Source organism: Emydura macquarii, unplaced genomic scaffold (genome assembly GCF_026122565.2).
Source record: "Emydura macquarii macquarii isolate MOO-44397 ecotype Brisbane River unplaced genomic scaffold, CSIRO-AGI_Emac_v2 contig_67, whole genome shotgun sequence".
Classification (NCBI taxonomy): domain Eukaryota; kingdom Metazoa; phylum Chordata; order Testudines; family Chelidae; genus Emydura; species Emydura macquarii.
Genome location: NW_027130204.1, coordinates 10,989,202 through 11,012,674, shown reverse-complemented (window position 1 = coordinate 11,012,674; position 23,473 = coordinate 10,989,202). Strand labels below are relative to the sequence as shown.

The 23,473-nt window shown below is 41.3% G+C and overlaps 2 protein-coding genes across 6 annotated transcripts in view; one reads left to right on the top strand and one right to left on the bottom strand.

Moving 5' to 3' along the window:
* Positions 1-4,680: 4,680 nt before the first annotated feature.
* On the bottom strand, positions 4,681-16,115 carry RPS24 (ribosomal protein S24). Of its 3 annotated transcripts, none has more exons than XM_067539575.1 (7): positions 16,035-16,115; positions 14,859-14,924; positions 12,111-12,320; positions 11,428-11,538; positions 10,112-10,129; positions 5,950-5,973; positions 4,681-4,763 (listed from the first exon to the last, which is right to left on the bottom strand). In XM_067539575.1, the coding sequence occupies exons 1-5, from the start codon at positions 16,035-16,037 to the stop codon at positions 10,124-10,126; spliced, it is 396 nt and encodes a 131-aa protein (XP_067395676.1). In that variant the 5' UTR covers positions 16,038-16,115; the 3' UTR covers positions 4,681-4,763; positions 5,950-5,973; positions 10,112-10,123. The 3 variants fall into 3 exon arrangements, with proteins under 3 accessions (XP_067395676.1, XP_067395694.1, XP_067395685.1); XM_067539593.1 differs by having other exon boundaries at positions 10,112-10,126; XM_067539584.1 differs by lacking the exon at positions 10,112-10,129.
* Positions 16,116-16,562: 447 nt separating this feature from the next.
* POLR3A (RNA polymerase III subunit A) overlaps positions 16,563-23,473 on the top strand; it is a 46,266-nt gene continuing 39,355 nt past the window's right edge. For 2 of the 3 annotated variants that reach the window (XM_067539552.1, XM_067539543.1), the window contains exons 1-5: positions 16,563-16,764; positions 18,062-18,197; positions 19,060-19,197; positions 19,775-19,946; positions 22,547-22,701. In XM_067539552.1, the coding sequence (XP_067395653.1) occupies positions 16,721-16,764; positions 18,062-18,197; positions 19,060-19,197; positions 19,775-19,946; positions 22,547-22,701 (645 nt within the window). In that variant the 5' untranslated portion in view covers positions 16,563-16,720. Of the gene's footprint in view, positions 16,765-18,061; positions 18,198-19,059; positions 19,198-19,774; positions 19,947-22,546; positions 22,702-23,473 lie in introns of those variants that run through there. The other variant, XM_067539561.1, reaches the window with a different exon arrangement.

Here is a 23,473-nt window from a genome sequence, read left to right as displayed (position 1 = left end):
TAGTATGCCTATTTCTCTCAGTTACACCTGTGTATCCCTGCTGGCAAGGGCTTTATAACAGGAGTTAGCAAGGGCATAATTTAAACAGAATATGATAATACAACTCTGGGGCACATTTTCTGTTATAGAAACATTACACTACTGTCAATGAGGCTGGTAAGCATAAGTACCAGGGCCACAAAAGTGTTTAGGCACTTAACTACCACTGAAATTAATGGCCATTAGGAGCCTAAAAAAATTGACAGTTAATCTGAGTTACTAGGCTTAGATTCTCACAGCTCTCAACTTGAATTTACAGAGCTGGTAGTCAAAGAAAAAAAAAAAAAGCTTTACCTGTAAACAGTGCATGTTTGCATAGGAAGTCATGGAGACATGGAACAGGAAACCACCCAGTGCTACTTTTATTTATCAGGCAATGTTAAGACACAGGTTAGAGAAATCTTCAGAAATTAACACTAGGCTGCTGCCATCCTCTGGGCACCTAGCACAGTGGCTGTAGCATTTTTCTAATTAAATTCTAAGATTGTAGGTAGCAGAGTACAAAAATTTAACTCTATAAGGGCAGGGTCTTCATCTCCATTTGGCCAGAGCACTGGACACTATCAGCACTCAAATTAGGTCTGGGGTTATAAAACATTCTTAGAGCTTGTCTACAGCAGAAGTTATTTCCAGATAGCTATTCCTGATTAACTTCATGCATGGCGAATGAGTGCCTTCCTCCAGTTAAGAGCACCCACGCCTGGAGTTAATCAAGAATCGTTATTCTAGGATGACTCCTAATGTATCTGCCATCTACCCCCAGAAAGCCTCACCTCTTGTCATCTTCCATTTAAACCAAAGTACTTTCTAAAGGAAAGCCACTATAGCCTTATTTTACATTTGGGAAAATTGAGGCAGAGAGTCCAGTGACTTGCCCAAAATAACACTGCAGCAGTGCAAAAAACCCTGCAACCAGGCATAGGAGATGCCTGCCTATGTTAATACATAAACTAATAAACTAGAGGCAAGACTCTTATTCTGTGCTGCTTTCTGTGTAAACTGTACTACACAGCCCTGGCCTTGCCCTGAATAAGACTCCTTTTGACTGGTCAGTTGTTATTTAGAGAAATGTGATTGTGAACAGCCTTGCTATGTAAGTGAAGGCAAGTACCAACCTCAGAACTTCTGACCCTGGGTATAAAACTATAGCATAGTGCATCTGGAATAGTGGGTGCAGCCCTGAAAGTCTCATTAACAAATTGCCATATTCAGAGGCAAAGCAAAGAAAAGCAAGACTTGGGGCAATTCTTGGAGCAAGAACAAGAGACAAAACTACGCTCAGTTCACCCTTTAATGTTTGTTTTACTGTCATCTGATTGTGTTGCCAGTAAGTTGAGGGTTTATGGTTTAGTAATACAATGGTGCATGCTGCAGGTTGAACCCCCTAAATATACTAGAAGGGAGTAAGGAAGGTGTCAGAATATAACTAGAAGAAATGGCATGCTACCAAGAAGGAAAGTTTAGGTTGAGGACCAGGAAACAACTCAAGCTCGTGATCCGTCACAGGAAAGAGAGAAGACACATTATTCAGGACATTAATTCTAACCTAAAAAAAAGCATACATTGAAATATAGGGTGGAGAATAGTCATTAGAAAAGAAAGAAGTTCAAGATGAGAAAGCAGGTCATTTTTGTTCCCCAATAGAGCTTAATTAAAAGCCAGATCAGGTTCCATAGCCAAATAACACCTTTTCGTTACATGCCTTCCCCCTCACCCAAACATGTCTGCAGGCGGTGAAGACCCATTTCTTTCAAGCATGCAGAGGTTCTTCAAATAATTATTCTAGTTGGGACGTTTATCAAAGTTTCTGAAGATTGACCCCGCCCCCCCAGCAAAACTTGTCAGTAATCATAACCCTCAGAGTTCAAAGTCTTCAAGCAATAGTGGACCCTTTTTAAAAAAAAAAAAAAAAAAGCCAGCTACCAAGTTTTCATATCACAGTGAAGCCTACTAGCACCAATAAAACAGAAAGCAGGGTTTTAAACATGTGGAGTAGGACTTTAAACCCTTAGCTTTTCCATTTGAAAGCACTGCCATACAGAGAAAGAGAATGTGTATTATATCTTTAAATTAGGCTTGACTTATGATTGTAGTGAACGGAACACTGATTTAAACATCATTTCCATCCTTTCAAAGAGCAAAGCTGATTTTTGTGTCTTGGATTGAAAGAGCAAGGGCTGGAATTAGTGTAGAAAAAGCATTGTGTCTAGTTCAAGAGGCATGGGGACACAAACAGCCATCCCAATCACTGTATGGTGAAAGTGATAGGTACTGCCAGCAGCTTTCTAAGTATTTCAGACTGAGTTATCACAAATGGATATGTTTAGCTCTTTTAAGTATGGTAAAATCGGAGTTACCCTGGCTTGTAGATTAAATAAATGGTGCCCGTCACATTGTACCAATATGTTCATTATCAAACAGCAATGAAGGTAATTCATTTGAAGAATATTTTCCATCATCGCCAAAATACACTATAAACAATGCTGTAAAGAGGCAAGTTATTTCACTTTTTGCTGGGGAATCAAAGCATTGTCCAAGGAACCACACTGCAGAGAACTCACTGTACCCAACTACCTTTGGAGCGTGAGACGGCACCGATTGCACAGCCCCAGCCTGCAGAGTGATGCTACCTGAGGCAACATCATATCCCAATGTATCTACAGGAAGAATTCAGGCCAGCACAAGAGAAATTTTGCTAACATGTACCTACTTTGGGCAGACTACCCCTACTTTCCATTCTCTGCCTCCGTGGGACTATTTCACTATGCAACTGAAATTTAACAGCAAGTCAGATGCGCTTTGGACTGTTATGGGTTAGCATGAAAATATCCCCTTTATCCAGGATACAAGTTGTAGGAAGCCTTCATTCATTCATGTTTCCCCAAGCCAGAAGAGAAGGGGGGGGGGGGGGGGGGGGGGGGGGGGGAAAGAGGTACCAAGGAACTTAGAGAATCTTTAGAGAACCCTATCCCAACTTTGATCAGCTTGGCATAGGACAGCCACAATCACAACCTGAGGATAATTACCAAGACAGGTAAAATTTATACCCCAGAAAGTAAAAATAATTATTTGACTTGCCTCCTAGATCTTATGTAATCTAGAACATCCACCTCTTCCTGCATGCCAGAACTGAAATCAGCACTTTTATTCCAGCGTACATATTGTCTGAGCTCAGTGGGGTTACCACAACATTCCTCAAGCCTCTCCAAATAGCTACAGCCTGGTCTAGTTAGGTTGACTGAACTATCAGTGTCTACACTACAAGGGTGCTCCCACCCACATAAGTCACCCACTACATCCACCTAATAACTCCACCCCCATAAGAGGCAAAGCGCTTAGGTCAACAGTATCCATGTAGGCACTGTTACTAACATCACCTGTTCACTGTCAGCCCCACACAGGGCTCACAACTGGAGCCAGGCACCCTACCCTGACAGCCAGAGCGGAAATGTGAAATAGTAGCCTTGAAACTGACAAGAATGTCAATTTCACTGCTCCAGAGGGGTAGCCCTGTTAGTCTGTATACAGCAAAAACAAGGTGAGTTCTGTGGCACTTTAAAGACTAACAAATTTAATATTTGTAGACAAGCTTTTGAGAGACTTCAGCTCTCTTCTTCAGATGCAGTAGGCTCTGGTAGGCTCCCTGCTGTGAATTTGAGTCCTGCCCTGGGGGCTTTCAGCTCCCATGCAGGGGATCTCCAGTTGTGAGCACCGCAGGACTGTCAGTGCGTCAAAATGCCCAACTTCAGGTACTGCAAGCCCTCCTGGTGAGGATGTGCAACAAGGACACTACCAAGCAATTTAATTGCTATAGTGGCTATAGGTAAACCTAATTTAAGTCCATCTCTTAATGGATGGACTAGTTAAAGGAATGTGGTGTAGACAAGCCTTAAATGTCTTCTCTGCAGCAATGTTTGTTCCTGAACTTTGTTTTGTGTAGTAGATATTCAAGTGTTGGATTTTAAAAATATAGAAGCAGCTTCAGTGTGGCCCAAATGAGAAACATTAGAGCTGTAAGACAGTCTGGTTAAGATTTTAGTAAAAACTAGGTCAGACAGAATTGATAGCTCCCATTCACATCCACTTCTAGTCTGCTTGACAAGGAAGTCTAAAAATATGGGTCTGAGCTTTCTCTTACTGACTTCCATGGTAGAAAGAATACGTCATTTCTTGCCACTACAGTGATCTATACATTTATGCATCAGACATGTTAAACTCTCCTATGAGAGTAACAAAAAAATACTTCAACACCTGTTAATAAAGTCCAGTGACTGACTAATAGACTAATGCTGAATGCAAAGTTCTAGTCCAGGTATTACGTTTTACTACTTATCAAACACTTGAAAGTAAAGCTTTGTAAGATTTGCAGTGAACTTTGAATGACCAGCTTTCAAAACTTTTTGAAATATCATGACCACCTCACTAAATATTTTGGTCTTGTTTCTACTGTTTATAAATCAACTCAAAGTATTTGGAAGAAACTGTTTGGAAGACAAAATACTGAGATGTGGAAATAACGCTCATACCAAAAGAGTGAATGCAGTTTAAAGGCACCAGATCTGAACAATCCTCTATCTTTCAAATTCAGTTTATAAAACCTTTATTGGAGATTAAAAACTGTAAAAAAACCAAAAGAGGATATTTCAGTTTGTATAGTTTATTTGACAAGCTTCTGATAGATCAGCATCATCTTCTCTTGTTACGCTCACAGGATAATTTAGTTTCTGTATAAGAAGAGAAAAAAACAAGTCAGTCCTGTAATATTAGCTTTGCAATGGAATCTAGTCAGTGTATTTTTCCAATGGATGAGTGACAACCGTCTTTATCCTGTAATTAATCCTGTGCACAAAGAGGCCATTGCAAGATCAGGGCTTAAGACACTCAGTTCTTTAAAAATGCTATGAACAACTATAGAATCATAGCAGATTGAGTTGGAAGGGAGCTCAGGAGGTCATCTAGTCCAAACCCCTGCTCAAAGCAGGACCAACCCCAACTAAATCATCCCTATGAAAGCGTAAGATAGGAATGCAACTGCTTTGTCAGTCCGATATGTAAAAAGATAGAAATATTCAAGCAGGATAAAGATCATAGATAGCAGATCTCTTGTTTTAGTTAAATTCTGCTTGTTTGTTGCAGTAGCTGTAGCAAAGGGTTTGCTTTGCATTAGATACCACAACAAAGCACATTCATTTAAGCATCCTTGGTAGTGAAACGAGAACAAAACAGCCGAACTTAACTAAAAGGCTATCAAGCATACTTATTGTAAGTCTCATTGATCAATTTGAGAGACTTTTTGCTGGTATTAAGATAGAAGTTATGATTACAAAGCTGTCCAATTTCTATCAATGAAAAACCTTCAAGCAATCTCTCTCACACACACACACACACACACACACACACACACACACACACACACACACACACACACACACAGCTTTGTAATTTGAGATACATTCTGATAAATAATTTTTATAATTTACAGTAGTAGTAAAAATACTCAGCATCATCCCATTATATTAGTTACTACTGAAATTTAAAGGACAAAATGAGAAGTCACAATTCTATTACAGTGAGAGATTAAAGGCAATCTCTATTTTCAGTCTTATTCTGAGCTCCTGAGTCCACTTTTCTACTAGTTTCACTATTTCCCTGTATGGCTTGGGTCTTTCACACAGCAAGGGGAGGAGGAGCGTGTCCACAAAAATTGGCAGTTGAACTCAGGTGTAGACACAGTATACAAAATTTAAGAATGTTCCCTTTAAATTAAAAAAGGTATGTTAAGACTTTGCTTGTACTAACTTTGAACATAAGATCACAGCAAAACAAAATGTTAGCCATTTGATTAAACTGAATTCTTAGAGAAAACCAAATCACCAGCATAGCAGAAAGCCAAACATTTACAAGTCTTACCTGTTATTTCCATTTGCCAGCTCACTGAAACAAGAAAACAGAAAATCACTAAATGCTTTAAATCACAAAAATTTAAAACCAGTTTTATTCCACAGTCACGTTGCCCTAGAAAATCCAACCTGTTTAGGGTGGGTGTGTCCTCAAAAGTGCTAATGGTACTGTTGGGTTATATGCTTATTTTCAGTACCTTTCCGAACAAGTTCACCCTGTTCATAAGATTTGGGGCGGGGGAGAAAGGGAGAAGGAGGAAGGAATGAAAGAGGGGCTTCCTTTAACTAGCAGCACTGCAGACTCCAGTAGGGCCATGAAAGTCAAAGGTGTGTTCTAACTCATGCATGCCTGCACCTTCAAGATATTCTGCAAATGAAAATGAAGCAATTCAATGCATGAGCCAAAGAAGAATTCAACTCTCCTCCATAGCCCTATACAGCCCATATAGCTAACTAAAGTCAAACTTGTCAAAGATACAACCAGATAGAATTTTGAATACAATCGAAGGGAAAGGAGATGACTAAAGGTATCCATTTTTACATGGTTTTTTCCTTGAGTATATCTGCACTTAAGAGCAAATGTAAGAGTCTACATAACTGCCAGGATTATGCATAGTAGATTACTGTTATGGTAGACTTAAAACCATGACACTGCAAGACCTCCACATTCAGAGTGGCCAGACTGCCACATATGACGGACTTATAGGACTTGTTAAACATAATTTGGGATGTGGCAATACACATTTACTTGTATTCCAATAGCAAACAATATGCTAGGTGCTGTCCAAACATAAAAGCAGCTTCTGTCATGTAAGAACACAATTAACACAGGGCGGAGGGTGTAGGAAATGGGTAAGTCATAAAAGACACCTGAAAAATTCTTATAGGAGAAATGGATCTTGATGCATTTTGCAGAAAGATAGTGGCTGCAAAAGAGTGGGACAGTTTCTTGGTCACAGCTGAATGTTAACAGCTTAAAAAGAGTCAAAGGTGTGAAGAGGCAGGTTGATAAGGCTTCTTACAAGAGTCTTCTGCACATTCATTAGTTACAAACAACAAGGGATCATTTTTCACTACACAACTGGATATTGCCACACAGATGGCTAGGTAGGCCATTCTGGTACTTGTGTGGGATAACTAATTTACATATATAATAACGAAAATCAAGCCAATACCTCTAAACATAATGAAAGCTGCCAATGTAAAAAAAGTACTCAAATCAGATACAAAAGGCGTGGTTAATGCAGTTTTACTATAAGGGTACCTTTTTGGCACCCAGATTTGTGCACCTTAAGAAACATTAAATGTAGTCATGTAACAATGCAAGGAGAGGCACTGTTGCTATTTACAGATTTGAGATGTTAAGAGGTTGTTTGGTGTGAAACTGTCAAGCCAGGAAAAATTAGGAGTTTAAAAAAGAATGACCATGGAAAAAGAAGGCTACCTTGTCTGTTACTTAGCTTTCTCCATTAGTCACGTAGAAGCAAAAGATGTCAAGTGAAAAAATGGGTCAGGTGTAGTCATAGCCTTTCCCAAACTCCAGTGGCCAGCTACAGTATAGATGCACCAGAACCAACAGGATAAGCTACAAGTTTACAATAAGAGGTATAATTTCCCCCACTTTCAAGGAGTAAACTCCACATGTGCAAATAACTTTTCCTAAATATGTCAGTGGTTTGCACTAGTGCAGCCACAGAAGAGGCTGATCACCAGAGTCTGAAATCTAGATTAATTCCCAGTGTAAACAAGGCCTTACAATGGACATATATGGTACAGCCCAAAAGAGAACACAGACCTCCCAACTCAAGCAATCAAAAGTGAGAGAAAGGGTTCATACCATACCACTACGTTCACAACAGAAAGGACCAATGAAAGCATTTGAATGTGTGTATGATTTACATTTTCAGATATACTTAGCACACATTTCAGACATGCATCTTCAAAATTGAAATGTAAAATATATTCAAAGGCAAGGAACTGATTTAACAACCATATTTCCATGCAACAGTTAAGACTATTCTAAGTGACTAGACTTACTCAGAAACACAATTAGAGTTTCTTTTAGTTACCAGTGCACCTATAATGATTAATGTTTCAATTACAGTGACTGCTCTGCTCTTTGTTCCTCCTTAAAAACCATGCAGCCAAATGAAGGCATGGCCATCTAATTCTGCACTACTCAGTACTTCATTTCTTGTTATTCCTTCATCCATAAGCCTTCCCAAAAGAAGATATACAGAAAAACGGAAGTGTTAGTGACATTTCTAAGAGTTCATTTTAAAAGTTTTTATATGTCTATCTAAACTATGTAAGCTTTAAATAATATAGCACACCTCAAACCAATCTTTTAGTTGAGAAATCATTAGAGTCTTTGAAGCAGAGGATGTTTGTTATGTGTATGCATAACCTAGCACAATGGGGCCTCATAGACATTACTACAATAATAAATATTGGCCATGTGTTTTATAATTTAGAAAGAATAATCCATGTGGCTAGGCTATTCAATTAGTCAGACCTAGACCATGTAAGTGATGCCCCCAAGCCAATTTTTAACTCTGGTCAACTTCAAATGGGAATACTATCAGTCAAGAGAACAGTTACTTTCCTTTCAAGGATATGTACCACATCACTGAACTATTAAGACCCTGTACTAGATGTGCTATCCTTACAACTGCCAAAATAGCACTCAACTCATTTATCTTGTACTTGTCCTTCTTAGACTAAGCCCCAGTCTACACTTACCTGGAGATTCGGCAGCAGTCGACGGGAGTTACGCAAACTACGCAGAGTAGCTTGCGTAACTCACGTCGACTGCTCTGCTTCCCTTCTGCGCGCTGTCTACACTGCGCTGTGCCTGTTCCCATCGACGCAGCATTACGCTACTTGAGGGGGGGGGGGGGGGGGTTTTTTTTTACCAGCATCGACTTCCTGATCGATTGAGCAGGTCTACACTGACCACTCAATCAATCCAGAAACATCGATCTGGCGGCGTCGAATTTGCCACCTTCAGTATAGACATGGCCTTAGATGCATTTTAAGTAAGGTCCTGTGTATATCACTAGGTTGGGAGGAGGTTAGGAAATGTAAATTACAAAGTATAGAATTTAACAGAGTTTGCACAGAATTAATTTAGCCAGCAAACTTAGTTAATGCGCATACAACAAATACACTGACTGACTAAGTTTGCACAAATTCATTCCATCCTTGAAATTGACTAAGTTTGCACACAAGGTGGGTGAGGTAATATCTTTTATTGGACTAATTTCTGTTGCAGAGACAGGCTTTCAAACTACTAATTACTAAGAGCTCTTATCAAAGTGCCTCCTTGATCTTTACTATTATGCAGTTAATATTTGCTGGGCTTCATCTTTATTAGCCAACATTATCACAGTGTTTAAATGAAAAGGATCCAAATGAAGCCTCAGTTTGAAATCCAAGATTCAAGCACTTAGTATCAATGTTAGTTAACTGAATCTTTCAGAAAATGGATGGAAGATAGATTACTGCCTCATTGTAACCCACTTTATGAAATACCTAGGTAGTAAGGAAGTCTAACTAGCTAACAGGAACTTCGAGTTACACAACAATTCACACCTTCAAAAGTATAGTTTTTGACCTATAGATTCCTAAGTATTTTATTCACAATAGTTGCCTGGGTATATGGTTGTGGCATATAAACATCCCCTGTATGGCACCATGGCTTAAATCCAGAAAAGCATGGTGCATTTGTGGTAAGTGCAAATTACACATGCAGCTCCATTTATTTATTTTTTTAAAATATGCAGTTTTAAAAAACTGAGCCCATACTTTTCACTTCATGCCTCAATACACAGTGTTGAGACATCATCCCTCACCCCATTCATTGGTATTTCATAATATTAATATGCATGAGTATTTTTAGAGAGCTTTGTCAAGGTCCACCAGGTGTATTTTGATTAGCAGTGACAGAAAACCAGATTTCACTTCTGCACCAATTTTAAGTTAGCCACCCTGTTTCTGTAACAGTATTTGCACTTGAAGCAGAATACTGTATACTGAAGGGCAGAAATGAACTCAAGTTCGAAGTGAGAACACAGGCATGCAAAGCAATATATAAAGTGCGTCTATTAAACATGTCTCAAGTGTGATGCATAGTTCATACAGCTGCCACCACATTCATGCTCACTCAGTACCTGCTAGACACTTCACTTCTGATGATGAATTCCAAGAAAGTAAGAGAGGTTAAAGTAAAAATTATTAAGATTCAAGAAAGAATATTTGGTTATTTATAGCACTTTAGCAACAACTATTTACTAGAAAAGTCAGCTCTCTCTATTACCCACCACCTTCACTGTACCAACAAAGTAGTGCTAAAAACACTAAATTTGATTTTAAATACGCTTTGTGTATTTCGTATCTCTCAAATCCCCTGCATAAAACTGTACTGTCTTAAGACCTCTCCAACCTTCATCTCAGGCTGGCTTTCCAGCCATCTTATGGATTGAGAGCGCTCCCACCACAGTCTGAGCATCAGTGACTGATCTGGCAGAAGTGAACAGCCTACTTCTCTCTCAGCCTACACAGTAGAGGGCATTGCCTCAAACACCATGCCTTCTAACTCTAAATTCCTTTGTGACAGCATACTACATGACCAGCAGCCCACCAGGCTGGCTGGAGTTCTTGAACATGGGAGGTGAGGGGAAGAATCTAATGCAGTGGTTCTCAACCGGGGTACCCCCGGGGATACAGACACGTCTTCCTGGCACATCAACTCATCTAGATATTTGCCTAGTTTTACAGCAGGTTACATAAAAAGCACTAGAGAACTCAGTACAAACTAAACTTGCATATAGACAATGATTTCTTTATACTGCTCTATATGCTATACACTGAAATATAAGTACAATATTTATATTCCAGTCGATTTGTTTTATACTTGTATGCTAAAAATGAGAAAGTAAGCAATTTTTCAGTAATTGTGTGCTATGACACACTTGTATTTTTAGGTCTGATTTCGTAAGCAAGTAGTTTTTAAGTGAGGTGAAACCTGGGGTAATGCAAGACAAATCAGGCTCCTAAAGGGGGTACAGTAGTCTGGAAAGGTTGAGAGCCACTTATCTGAAGAACAAAACCTCAAGTCCGGGGAGAACATCACCAGAGTTATCTAGTAATTAAAGTGAGGTATCAGTAACTTTAGATTGTTGCAATCAAAGTAGTTTCACAGATTTAAAGCCCATAGATTAAGTATAAGAAATGGAATTAATACTAAATATGCTGTCACACATCTTCACATTATCCTAGCTACTGAGCAGTAACCAGGTGAGCAAAACTGAATTATTGAGGAGCTAAAACTACACAGGATCTTATAAGTTACCTTCTGTTATCCAGTAGAAAAGGTAAAAAAATAAAGAAAAAAAAAAGATTATTCTGAGGAAGAAACCTGTCTATACCAAAGAAAAATAAATCCAGTATCTATGCTCTAGCCTGCAGGCAGGCACTTTTATCATACCTTCTTGCCAGCACCAACATTTGCCTTGGCTGTGCCCCTGACTTTCTTCATTCTGTTCTTACGCTCCTTTCGCTGTTTTCTTGAAGTCTTCTTCTTTTCATACAAGCCATGCTAGTAAGAGAATTATGAAAAAAATTACTAAAGCGAACTCAATAATAGCTATCTATAAAGTGCTTCTATATTTACATATTTCAGAAGCTTTAATAACTGAACGTATGATTTACCAACGTAAGTCCTGAACTTTATTTTCAAAGTTCTATAGGCAATACATCATCTAATATGAAGTGAGACAACTTCACGTGATGAAAATGTATAGATGCAGTTAAGTATATTTTTAAGAGCATACGTACCATGCATGCCTATTCTATGCTCTTGTGCCCCTTCCCTTGTTTCCATACTAATAACCGTTAGGTTACAATGCTAAAAATCCATGACTGATCATAAATCATATTTCATTCTCCTTCATCTCCATTACAACTAACAAAAAGCTTGTTTCATGAATACAGAGAAAATGTTTCTATTTATAGATCTCATTTCTGTACTTCAGTAAAAAAAACTAAGTAAACAGTTTAACTTTGCTGCAATATTTTAAGTTTTGGACCATAACTATATACAAGATGCCCTTTAATCCAAACAGCAACCTCCTTGGCACCATGATTGAGAACTACAAGCAAGAAACTAACCCTGGCAAGTCTGTGCTTCGGTTCATTTTTCTTTGCATAATCCAGGGAATCATAAATCATGCCAAAGCCTGTTGTCTTGCCACCACCAAAATGGGTTCTGAAGCCAAAGACGAAAATTACATCTGGGGTTGTCTTGTACATTTTTGCCAGCTTTTCCCTGATTTCAGTTTTGGGAACTGTGGCCTTTCCAGGATGAAGAACATCAATCACCTAGGGATGCAAGTTTTTCAGGTTAGAACTATCCATACTTATGATATTCCATACATAACAATTGTATCTAAACAGCTTTGTAGCATCTAAGGGATATATTACTACCCATTTGGCATCCAAATTTATCCACCACAGCAACAATGGAAGCCAGCACTACCTTTTTAGTACGAGTCTCACTATACAGAGGCTCAAAAAACTATCATTGCAGAGTTCTCAAACAGAAGCCCTGTAACAAGGTAACACTATATTTAGAATTGAGGAAGAATAACTGCACAGCATGTTTTGTACACAATTTATATTTATTTCAACTTTGCATATTTGGATTTAGGTATTGGTTTATTGTCAGATAATCCCACTTCGAGGTGAGATCCCTTACAGCTGCTTTCTGACTTCATATAGCACAAGCTTGCAGTGTCAGACATAACTGGCTAGCACTATGAGGAAGGTATAACAGGAGTGACCTGTAAGGATAATTGACTGCTGCTTGACAAACTGATCAACTCACTAGCTACGTGTACCATCCTAGTACTGACTGAGCAAGATAACTGTCCTTGATAGATGGAAACTTACACTTTATCATAAAAAAGTTCCAGAGGGGTAGCTGTGCTAGTCTGTATACAGCAAAAACAAGGAGAGTCCTGTAGCACTTTAAAGACTAACAAATTTAATTTCTGCAGGCATAAGTTTTCGTGGGCCACAACCCACTTCATCAGACTAAGTGCAGACGAAAGCTTATGCCTGCAGAAATTAAATTTGTTAGTCTTTAAAGTGCTACAGGACTCTCTTTTTATCATAAAAAAGTTATACAACTATAAACTGATGACCCAGGACATGTTTTACTGCTTCATTTCATTATGAAATGTTACGCGCAGTTAGCATCTCATTCTGAAGGACAGTCATTTAAAATGCATTTCTGTCATGCAACCAAACAGCTCCTGGAAACTGAAAGAAATGAATGTATGTTAAGAAGGTGCCTCAATAGATGTATATTCCAGCTGCCATAAATGGACTAAATCAAGTATCGATGGAACAGGTATCTCCTAAACAAAGGGCTGAGTGGAAACGCATTTTTATAATCTGATGGAAGTGTCATTCAAGTTTTCCCTAGCGTGTCATTGGATAATGGGTAACTTCGGATGCAATACTGCAAATACTGAATCATGTTTTCACATGCAATACCCAATTACTGAAGCCACTCCATACTGTTCCCCTTGGCTACTGAAATAGCTTATTCATCTGTGGAACCTTCAGTTCAGCCTTGCAGTATTACTTATCAAGAGATTCATCCTTCAGCAATATCCACTTATGTCATTTTATCCAATTACATAAGCTCCACTTTCACATTATTCTCTCCAGACCACTCACAGAAGTTTTGGCCACATCTTCAGAATAAAGTAAAGCAATTGGGGGGCAGTTTATCATTTTCAAGCTTTAACAGTGATCATAGGGAATACTTTGGTCCTACTTCTTAACTAGCGTCTGCATGTTCATCTAATGACCTAGCACAGCGGTTCCCAACCTGTGGCCCAGGGGCCAAAAGCGGACCACAGGAGCTTTCAAAGTGGCCCGCCACTCCCCTTCCACTGGCTGCAGAAGGGAGTCGCTGCCTAAGGACCCAGGCGGAGCACATTGCATGGTGCTAAAAGACTGGTGCAGGCTCCTTGCTGCAGCCCAGGGGACAGAAGATCAGCACTCCTGTCCCCCTGGCTGTAGCAGGGAGCATGGCAAAGCACTCTGCCTGGGTCCCTAGGTGCTAGGGTCCCTGCCTGTGCTAGAGGGAGAGGAGCACTGATCTCCCATATCCCTGACTGCAGAAAGAAGCCTCTGCCTAGGGACCTAGGTGGAGCACACAGGGCTACAAGATGCATGTGGTTTCCCTTCTGCAGCCAGGGGGACAGGAGATCAGCAAGAAGGCAGCCTCCTCGCTCAACTCCTTCTGTCTGGCTGCAGGGAGAATACGGGGAGAAGGCTGCTGGCAGAGAGTGGCGGCCCTTCAGGGTTGTAACAACGATATCTGTGGCCCTTGAGCCAAAAAGGTTAGGAACCACTGATCTAGCAAATCATTACAGCAAATTACTTTAAATAGCACCATAGATACCACAGATAAATGTGTATCTAAAAGTTTACACACTAGGTAGCAAAAACGAGAGTCCTGTAGCACTTTAAAGACTAACAAATTTAATTTCTGCAGGCATAAGCTTTGGTGGGCTGCAACCCATTTCATCAGATGCCTCCATTTCATATGGCTAAATTCAGTGCCTTCCATGCATCTAATGAAGTGGGTTGCAGTGCACGAAAGCTTATGCCTGCAGAAATTAAATTTGTTAGTCTTTAAAGTGCTACAGGACTCTCCTTGTTCTACCCCTCTGGAACTTTTCACACTGGGTAGATATATATTGAAAAACATACATTTTTTGCCTTGGGTCATTCTAAAGAATAGACGTTACAAACTGTAAGAATTAAACGTACAGCAACATAAAACACATAATCCAGCATCAACATATAAGGAAAACTAATGTAGCACCTAGTATCTCTTACCATCTGCTTACGCTGAAGCAGTCTATTTGTCATGAACTTCCTGGTTCTGATGGTCACTGTGTCATTCTACAAAATAAACAGTTCAGAAAACCAATTAATATGCATTGGGTCAGCCCCATGCTCTTTTACACCAAGATGGCCCATCAACCTGATCTGACATTCATGGCAAGATGCTACTGGAATACAATTCCACCTGTGCTAGGAAAAAAAACAAACAAACAAACAAACAACACTATTCTCAGTGCAGAAAAAAACTACTCCCAGGAGGCAGAATAAAAAGATGTCATAGTAATACTTATGACAATTGTGCAGTGTGCAGCCTACAGAACATCATCCCATTAGCATCTGTACAACACCGAGCACCCACCAGTACACTATTATTTATTGTCAAAAAATGGAAAACTGGACCTGGGTCAAGTGGAACTAACACAAAGAGTTGCATGAAAAGTTCAGATTTGACCCACTTGTAGGCAAAGAAGTATTTGTAACAAACTCTAGTTTAAACCTCACGTGTAAAGTGAAAACAATGCCTCAATGCGAAATGAATGCGCACTCACCGCGTCACACGAGAACACTGAACAAACTCGCTGTGTGTGAAGCCTGTGGACCCACACACACACTTAGGCAGCGGAAGCTGGCTGCTGCCAACTCGTATGCCAGGGTGCAGAGAAACTAGGGAAACGGTCACTTGCCTAAGCACAGCCGGCTGCAGCAGCAGCAGCAGCACCTGGACACGGCTCCCCCGAAGCGCTGGGTTTGGGGCGGGGAGCCGAAGTGGGACTGGGGTGCACGATCAGGGGCAAAGTCACGCGGGCAGCGCACAAACGCGGCACAGCCGAGGCCGGCTCCTGCCCAGCTGCTGGCGAGCAGCGTAGCTCACCCCTTCCCGGCCCCCCACGCCGCACCCGCCCGTCTAGGGAAAGCCCGGCTGTGCCCAACACAACCGCAGCCGCCCGGAGACAGCCGAGCACTGCAGGGAGTCGGAGATCAAGGGCCCCCATCCCAGAGGCCGGTGGGGAAGGGAGGGCGGCTCCGCCCGCCCGGGCTCCCCAATACCGGCGCAGGCCGCCCCGGCCAGCCGAGCCCGGGAGACCGGAGAGGCTCGCGGGCCCCGCGGCGGCGGGATGGCGGCGGTGCCGGGCGGATACAAACGGCTCGCGCACCCCAGACACTCACCATCGCGGCAGCCGGCTCTCTCCGAGGGAGCGAGAAAAAGAAAGAGGACCCCGCCGCAGCCAATCATATCCCGCGCGCGAGGGGGGGGCTTAGTGAGGGGCGGGGCCGTGCGTGAGGGGTCCCTTCCGGCGCCTGAGTTGAAAGTGCGGGGAGAGAGGCGACCATCCGAGCGCCTGACTGAAAAGACAGGGGCGCGCGGCAGGGGTAGCCTGCTGGGGTTTTACTCTGTCAGCCGCGGGGGCGCGGGGAGCCGCCGCAGCTCTGAGTGTGATATAGCACGGCACTGGAGGCAGGGTGTGGGCGGTTACCCTAGGGGGCTGAGGTAGAGTGAGGGGGATTATTGCGGTGTCTGCAATAGGTCTGGGCTGGAGAACGCCGGAGACAGCCCCGAGCGGCCGAGGCGGGCCTTCCCCTCTTTGGCCAGCAGGTGTCGCTGCAGGAGAGGGGGGGGTCCCAGCGCTGCGATTCCTTGTGGGTCTGTCTGTCTCCGGGTCCTCCGGCGGCGTCTCGTTGGTGGTGGCGGTGGGCGGGGCGTCGGCATCGTCACCAACTGAGAACGGCCGCCGCCGAGCCGGCGGCGTGTAGCGCGGGAGGAGGGGTGCCCGTGCCCGTGCCCGTGCCCGGCGCTGTACTACGCTCGGCTCCTTTCTCCGCACTGTGGGGCAGCGAGCCGACCCGCCGCCATCATGGTGAAGGAGCAATTCAGGGAGACCGACGTGGCCAAGAAAATGTGAGTGATGGGGGCGGGGCCGCGGGGTGGGTGGCCTTAGCGAGAGCCCCGCCGCCGGGGGGGACTGCCCGTGCCCGTGCCCATGGGGGGGCTGGCTCTCGGAACGGGGGCACTGGAGAGGGCAGACCCCGGAAGGGGGGGAGCGCCTTTACCCCAGGGATGCTGCACTTGTGTCTTTGGGGGAGGCAGACCCAGGGAGGGGCGTGTCTGTGCCCCGCGGGAGGGGCGTTGCGGGAGGAGACAGGCCCCGGCGGGGGGGCACTTGAGCCCTTGGTTGGGGGCAGGCCCAGGGATTGGAGGAGTGTTTGGGTAAAAGAGAGCAGTCAGACCAGCAGTGACTGTTTATGGATTTACATTTGTACGCTCTACTTATCCTGATGCTCCAGGTACGTTTGGCAAAGCTTAAGAATTACAGCAAAATTAATGCATAATAGTAACTAGCCATGTCTCCGTGCTAGGGGCTGCTTTATCTGGTTAACTTTTGTGTTTAAAATCTGTGTTTTTTTTATTATTGTTGTTGTTTAAAAAAAAGCTGACGATGCCAGGTACCTAACAGTGCTGGTACCTTGGTACACGTGTCTAGTCTGACGTTGGGATCAGCTTCATGATAATTAAAAACCGCTATCCTGACCCCTTTGGTTCTTGTCAGGCATAGTGATTTGTAAATGATTTTATAAAATGTTATATCTGCACTTATTCTGATTTACATACATGGGCTTGTTTCGTTAGAAAAGAAACTAAGCATAAGCTCACCGATGGAAGAAGTGAAAAAAAGTATTTCAGTAGCTAGGAGTTGGACTGGTTGACCTGCTGTATCTCTTTTGTCATGCCTGTAACAGATAGTGTTAGTTAATGGGAAAGGCTAAGGGTTTTGTCTAAAATTGATTGTAGTATCTGTTACATGTAAAGCCTCCTTCCTTGGAAGTGGAATTCAGGTGCTTTTGCAGTGGAATAGATGGATTTGGTCTAAAACACCTTTCCCTTTTCTAACAGCTAGAATCCCCCATATTTCCAGCAAGCTAACTTTATATAGGCTTGGTAATTGCTTTGCACCAATACTGCTGGAAATGGCAAGTATTTAGTGTTTGTATGCAGGCTATGTACATGTGATAAACTGTACAGTTGATGGTCCTTAAATAACTATGAACTGTAAAGCAAAAATCTAATACACAGATTCGTGATCTCTCCCCTCTTCCCCCAGATATGGAAGTACAATTTTGCTTTGGCTTTATTTTAACACAAATCAGCTTTTTGTATATTTTTTTAAAATCAAGTTTTGTCATTTTTCTTGTTCTAGAAGCCACATCTGCTTTGGGATGAAATCTCCAGAAGAGATGCGCCAGCAGGCTCACATTCAGGTGGTTAGTAAAAACTTGTACAGCCAGGACAACCACCACTCTCCACTGCTGTATGGAGTACTGGACCATCGTATGGTAAGGATCTTTGCTACTTCCTGGGGGGTTTTATTGGAAATATTTTTAATGCTTATGAGCAGTGCTGAAATGAAAACTGAATTCCACTATACAGGTACAGAACAGGTGTGCTAGTGTAAGGTTCCCCTTAAACTACATGAGCTGAAGGAGAATAAGGTGGTTATGTCTGCTCAGCTTTTCTGCTGAAAGTGCTAATTGCAATGTTGTCTTGTGATACAAACACCTCTTGAATTGGAACATAACCTGTGCAATCAACCATTTCACACAGTTGGACAGATCAGGCAGGCTCACTTTTGGGGCAGGATACAAATTCCTCCTCATGCTTTTCACGTCAGTGGAGAACATTCAACTTCTGTGGGTATGTCTGCCCTGTACCTGGGGGAGTGATTTGCATCTTGTGTAGACAGCAGCACAGGCTTTCAGCGTGGGTTGTCAATGCAAGTACATACCCAGGGGGATCCGTTGGAGTTGTGCAGCCTGCACTAAAGCTCACACAGTTGTTAATGAGCTAGCTACATTAAAGCTAGTGGGAATACATCAACACAAGCTGCAAGTCAGATCACCAGGTATAGTGTGGACATATCTGTAATGCCATGTCTCGACAGTAGCCTTTCCCAATGGATAGGGCTGAATGAGTTAACAGCAGTTGCATCAGCGGGAGCAGTGCAAGATGATCTATTTCTGTGGGGATTGTTAAGTATTTGACTTTCAGTGTGTTCCCAGCTCTTGCCTGGGAGCAAGAGTTCAGAGTTGAAATAATGTAACACATGGGAGTGCACAGAGCACTGTCCACAAGAATGCAGCTTTGATAGTTTCTTTTTGGTAGTTGCCGCTGTAATATTTGTGTGTGACTTTTTCAAAGGGTACCAGTGAAAAGGACCGTCCATGTGAAACCTGTGGGAAGAATCTAGCTGACTGCTTAGGGCATTATGGCTACATTGACTTGGAGCTGCCATGTTTCCATGTTGGGTACTTTAAAGCTGTCATAGGCATCTTACAGGTAAAATAATTTTCCTTAATTCCAAGGGTAGCAATTATACCCAGCCTAAGGAGGGAGAGAGATCAGAGAAGATGAGGCTTAACTTCATTTTGATATCCCTTTGGGAAAGAAATGATGGTGTTTTATGCAGAATACATTGTTCAGTCTTGATGGCTTTATGTATTACTTAAGGATTTAATCAAAGGGGAAGGCTTAGTGGTATATGTACCAGATTTGCAATGCTTGTGGAGACACCTCTTTCCAAGGTGGATAGTAGCATGCAGTGTATTCAAAGTTTCTCTCTTAAGTGATGCCAACAAACCGAAGTTATGTTTTGTTGCATGGACATTTGAGTTCTTGAAGAACTTTTCATAAGAGCAAGGGTTTGTCCTGTTGCCCAGAATTTCCCCACTTGCTCCCATTTGTTGGGCAGTGGTCCTATGTACTAATTGGGTTCCCCTGCTGAGGCAGTGGCCTTTCATCCGTGAAACTGCATATATAACTGTGTGAAGAACTGTGATGTCCCTCATCATAATTTGTCCCTAATCACGTTTATTTCTAACGAGAATAAGGGTTAATCAATTTTTTTACATTTAAGATGATCTGCAAGACCTGTTGCCGTATTCTGCTGTCCTCAGAGGAGAGGAAACAGTTTTTGGATTATCTGAAGAGACCAGGTCTTGCCTACCTGCAGAAACGAGGATTGAAAAAGAAAGTCTCTGAAAAGTGCAGAAAGAAAAGCACCTGTCCTTATTGTGGGGCTTTCAATGGTGAGTGTGGACACTAGCAGGTGGTGGTTGGTGTTTAGTGTAACTTTTTTTTTCATTAGTACTTAGCCTGTGAAGTACATCCCAATGTTGTGTTGTCTTCTCATCATTCAATAATCATTGATGTTCTTTTTAGACCTTAAAGAGACACCCAGATTGCATTCCTTAATATCAGGTGATGAGATTGTTCATACTTAATATAAAGCAATTCAGGAATTGTTGTAACAGACTGTGGTTGGTCTAATGTATCTTTCTCTGAGAGTGATCTATATCTCATACTGAAACATAGGCTAAAAATAAAAATTTAGGGTGTGCTAGGCAATTGTTCAAAGCTGTGCTACAAGGAGTAGCCTTACACTACCTGATTATTATCTTAATCATGCAAATATGAGGATTGATAGTCCTAACTTTGACCTAACTGAAGATCCTATTATTCATAATAGTGCTTTGTCATCTTTGTGAAGAGTAATATGCTGTTGACCATTTCCTGCAGTAATGTATTTGACAAATCAATAATACTTAGCATAAAAGTGTTCCGGATGGATGTCAGTATGATTTGCAATTATCACACATTTGTTTCTTTGGCCACTTATCAGGCAAAATAAGTTATCTGAGAGACTTTTTGGTTTTTAGAAAAAATGTATAGTGACTACCCGTAACACAAAGTAATAATGAGTAACATTGCAGTTAAGTATTGTTAACTTGGGTACAGTATTATAGCTTTATAATTTTATAGTGACGATCTGGATTAGAACAGTGAGTATGTATATTTTCTTTAATGTAATGTGTCAAACAACCCTCACTATTCATATTGCAGTAGTGACTGAAGGTCTTAGTTAAGAGGACTGGGACTTAATAGTACTAGGAGCTATATTAAATGCATAGGAAGGCAGAGATCTAATAATAGTATTCCAATCCATGCATTTAATTCTGTACTTTTCTGCATATTTAATATATTGTATAATTCTGCATTCATAATGTTTGTGAAAGGGTTACCAGCAGTGGCACCTATAAAACAATAAAATCATGTTTTTGTGACTATCTTTTTTTCTTTCACTTCAGTTCTAGTTTGGTTTTTGGAAGCTAATATATCATTACTGTATGAAGTTAGAGAGGAGTTCTTTTCATGAGTTAAAGCTGTGTCTTCAAGCCAAGCTTTCAGATGATATAAAGCTCTCTGAAGACCTGCTAAAAAACAAGGCTTTTAAAAGTTGTTTTGGGAATAACTTGGGAAGGGAGGGAGGAAGTTAGTAATCAGAATGTAATTATATTTCTTTGAGGTCTAGTATCTTTCAGCTTTTCAGGGTCAAAATGAGTACTCTGTGCTACTGGGAAAACAAAAAATGTTGCTTTCCAGCAGTATAAAGCATTTGATTTCAGCCAGAGTGGTTTATGCCACATCAGGCTTAACGTTATCACTTGTCACTCATTTTAGCAGTATTTAAGTCCCAAGCCTTGTCCAAGTAAATATCAGTCCCTGAAATTGTACTTAAACACTACAGCCTCCGTTTTCCCACTTTTAAAAAGGAGGTAATACTTACTTCAAGAGTGTTGTAATAGTTAATGGATGTTTGTACAACATTTCAAATACATCAGGCTGTATTCTGGTTTCCGATATGTATACGTGGGGTTTCCTATATAAATCGACATGTGCTGTCTGTTTTTGAAGCTAGATATGGTCCTAAAAAAAAAACCCCCACAAAAACTTGAGATGATTTTTTTTAACTTTATGTTGTATTCGTCAACACATTGTAATCATCTTGCGAAACCTGTTTTCTTTTTACATATAATATATATAGTAACAGGTTCTGAGAAGATGAAATGCTCATCAAATGAGAATCTCAATCTGCTGGATGTAGAAAAAACATAATTTAAAAAAAAAAACAAAAAAAAAACCTCATCTGCATTGTGGAGCCTTGGAGATGTTAATTGAAGTGGTAGGGAAATGGGTTAATGTAGTGTCCTTTCCCTTCTGGGGTCAAATGCTCACATGAATCAAAAGTAGAAATTTCCTCTTTGAGGGGATTTCTTATTCTTTGCACTTATTCCAGCTAATGCACCATATAGTGGTTTTATTTGGTTTGGTTTTTCAAACCAGTTTATCCTCATTTTCAGTGAATACAATAAAGTACAATTTGAGAGGACTAGCTGACTGAAGGACAGATAATGGTTATAATGTCCTGCACATTTAGGTCACTGGCTAAAATCCACTCTAGGTTGGTAACGATCAAAAGTTAGTATCTGAATGACTTACGGGTGAAATGAGTCGGTGCACTTGGTCCATTTCCTAGTGCAAGAGCATCTACGTTGCAAAACTCCCTACCACTGTTGAGGAGAGGTCCAAAGGACACACAGATTGAGCCATCCTCTTATCCTTAGAAATAGTTCAGGTCACAGCTGAGGTACACTGACCAGGAACATGGGGAAATGTTCATTGCTGTGGCTGCTGCTCCTCTTGTTCTGTGAACAAAGAAATCTGTTTCTAAGGGTGACCAGAGCCAGCACCTTCCTCTATTGCGGTGTTCACTGAAAAAATTATTTCAAAAACATTTCACTGAATAGCTCAAGAGTTGAGTGTTTTCTTAACAAAATTTATCTTGTAGGTACTGTAAAGAAGTGTGGCTTGCTGAAGATAATCCATGAAAAGTACAAGACCAATAAGAAAGTGGTGGATCCAATTGTATCCAGTTTCCTTCAGTCTTTTGAAACTGCCATAGAACATAACAAAGAAGTAGAATCCTTGTTGGGGAGAGCTCAGGTGAAGGAGTGTGTCTGCATTGTCTTGTTTTGCCAGTGCTTGAATTTTCTGCTAATTCTGATGCATAAAATCCTGAATGAAAAGCTGAATTATTTAGTATAGGAGGTAAAAGACTGGTGCTGTTCCAGGCTGTAAGTACATGGAGAGGAGAATTTAAAGAAAAATTATCATATTACCTGGCTGAGGAAGATGTTAATGGTTTCTGCAAAGAGCAGTGTCCTGTACTCTAACCAGTCAAGCTATTGTGGTACAGTTTTCTGCATGCAAAGGATAGGGATGCTCCTGCTACAGGATTGATGGCAGTCAGTGAGCAAATCTTAATGTAGTGAAATCATGGTAATGGGAAGGGGAGAAGAAATTTAGGCCTCGGAGGACTATCTCTGTGGACAATTACCTTGAATCACTGTCTTGAATATTTATAATACTCATAAACCCTGCTTATGGTTGGAAGAGCTGAGAACTGGATGGGAGGGAGTGACCAAAATATAGTAAAGAAATATATAGTTTTTGCGCTTTTATTGAGCTTGGCATTGTATGGAGTTTTTCCCTGGGATTTTAACAGATCAGTCAGTGCTTGGTATAGACATTTGGAAAATGAAAATAGAAAACATTGTGATGCAGAAAAAGTCTCTCTCAAATTGCAAGTGATCAGCTTTATAAAGACTGAGGCACTTCTTACAAGCTTTGTGTGTATTGATGAATCATGAAATATGTCAGCAATATATTCTTCATTGGGGGAAAAAAGGGGTTACATTTTAAAACAACTTGCTAA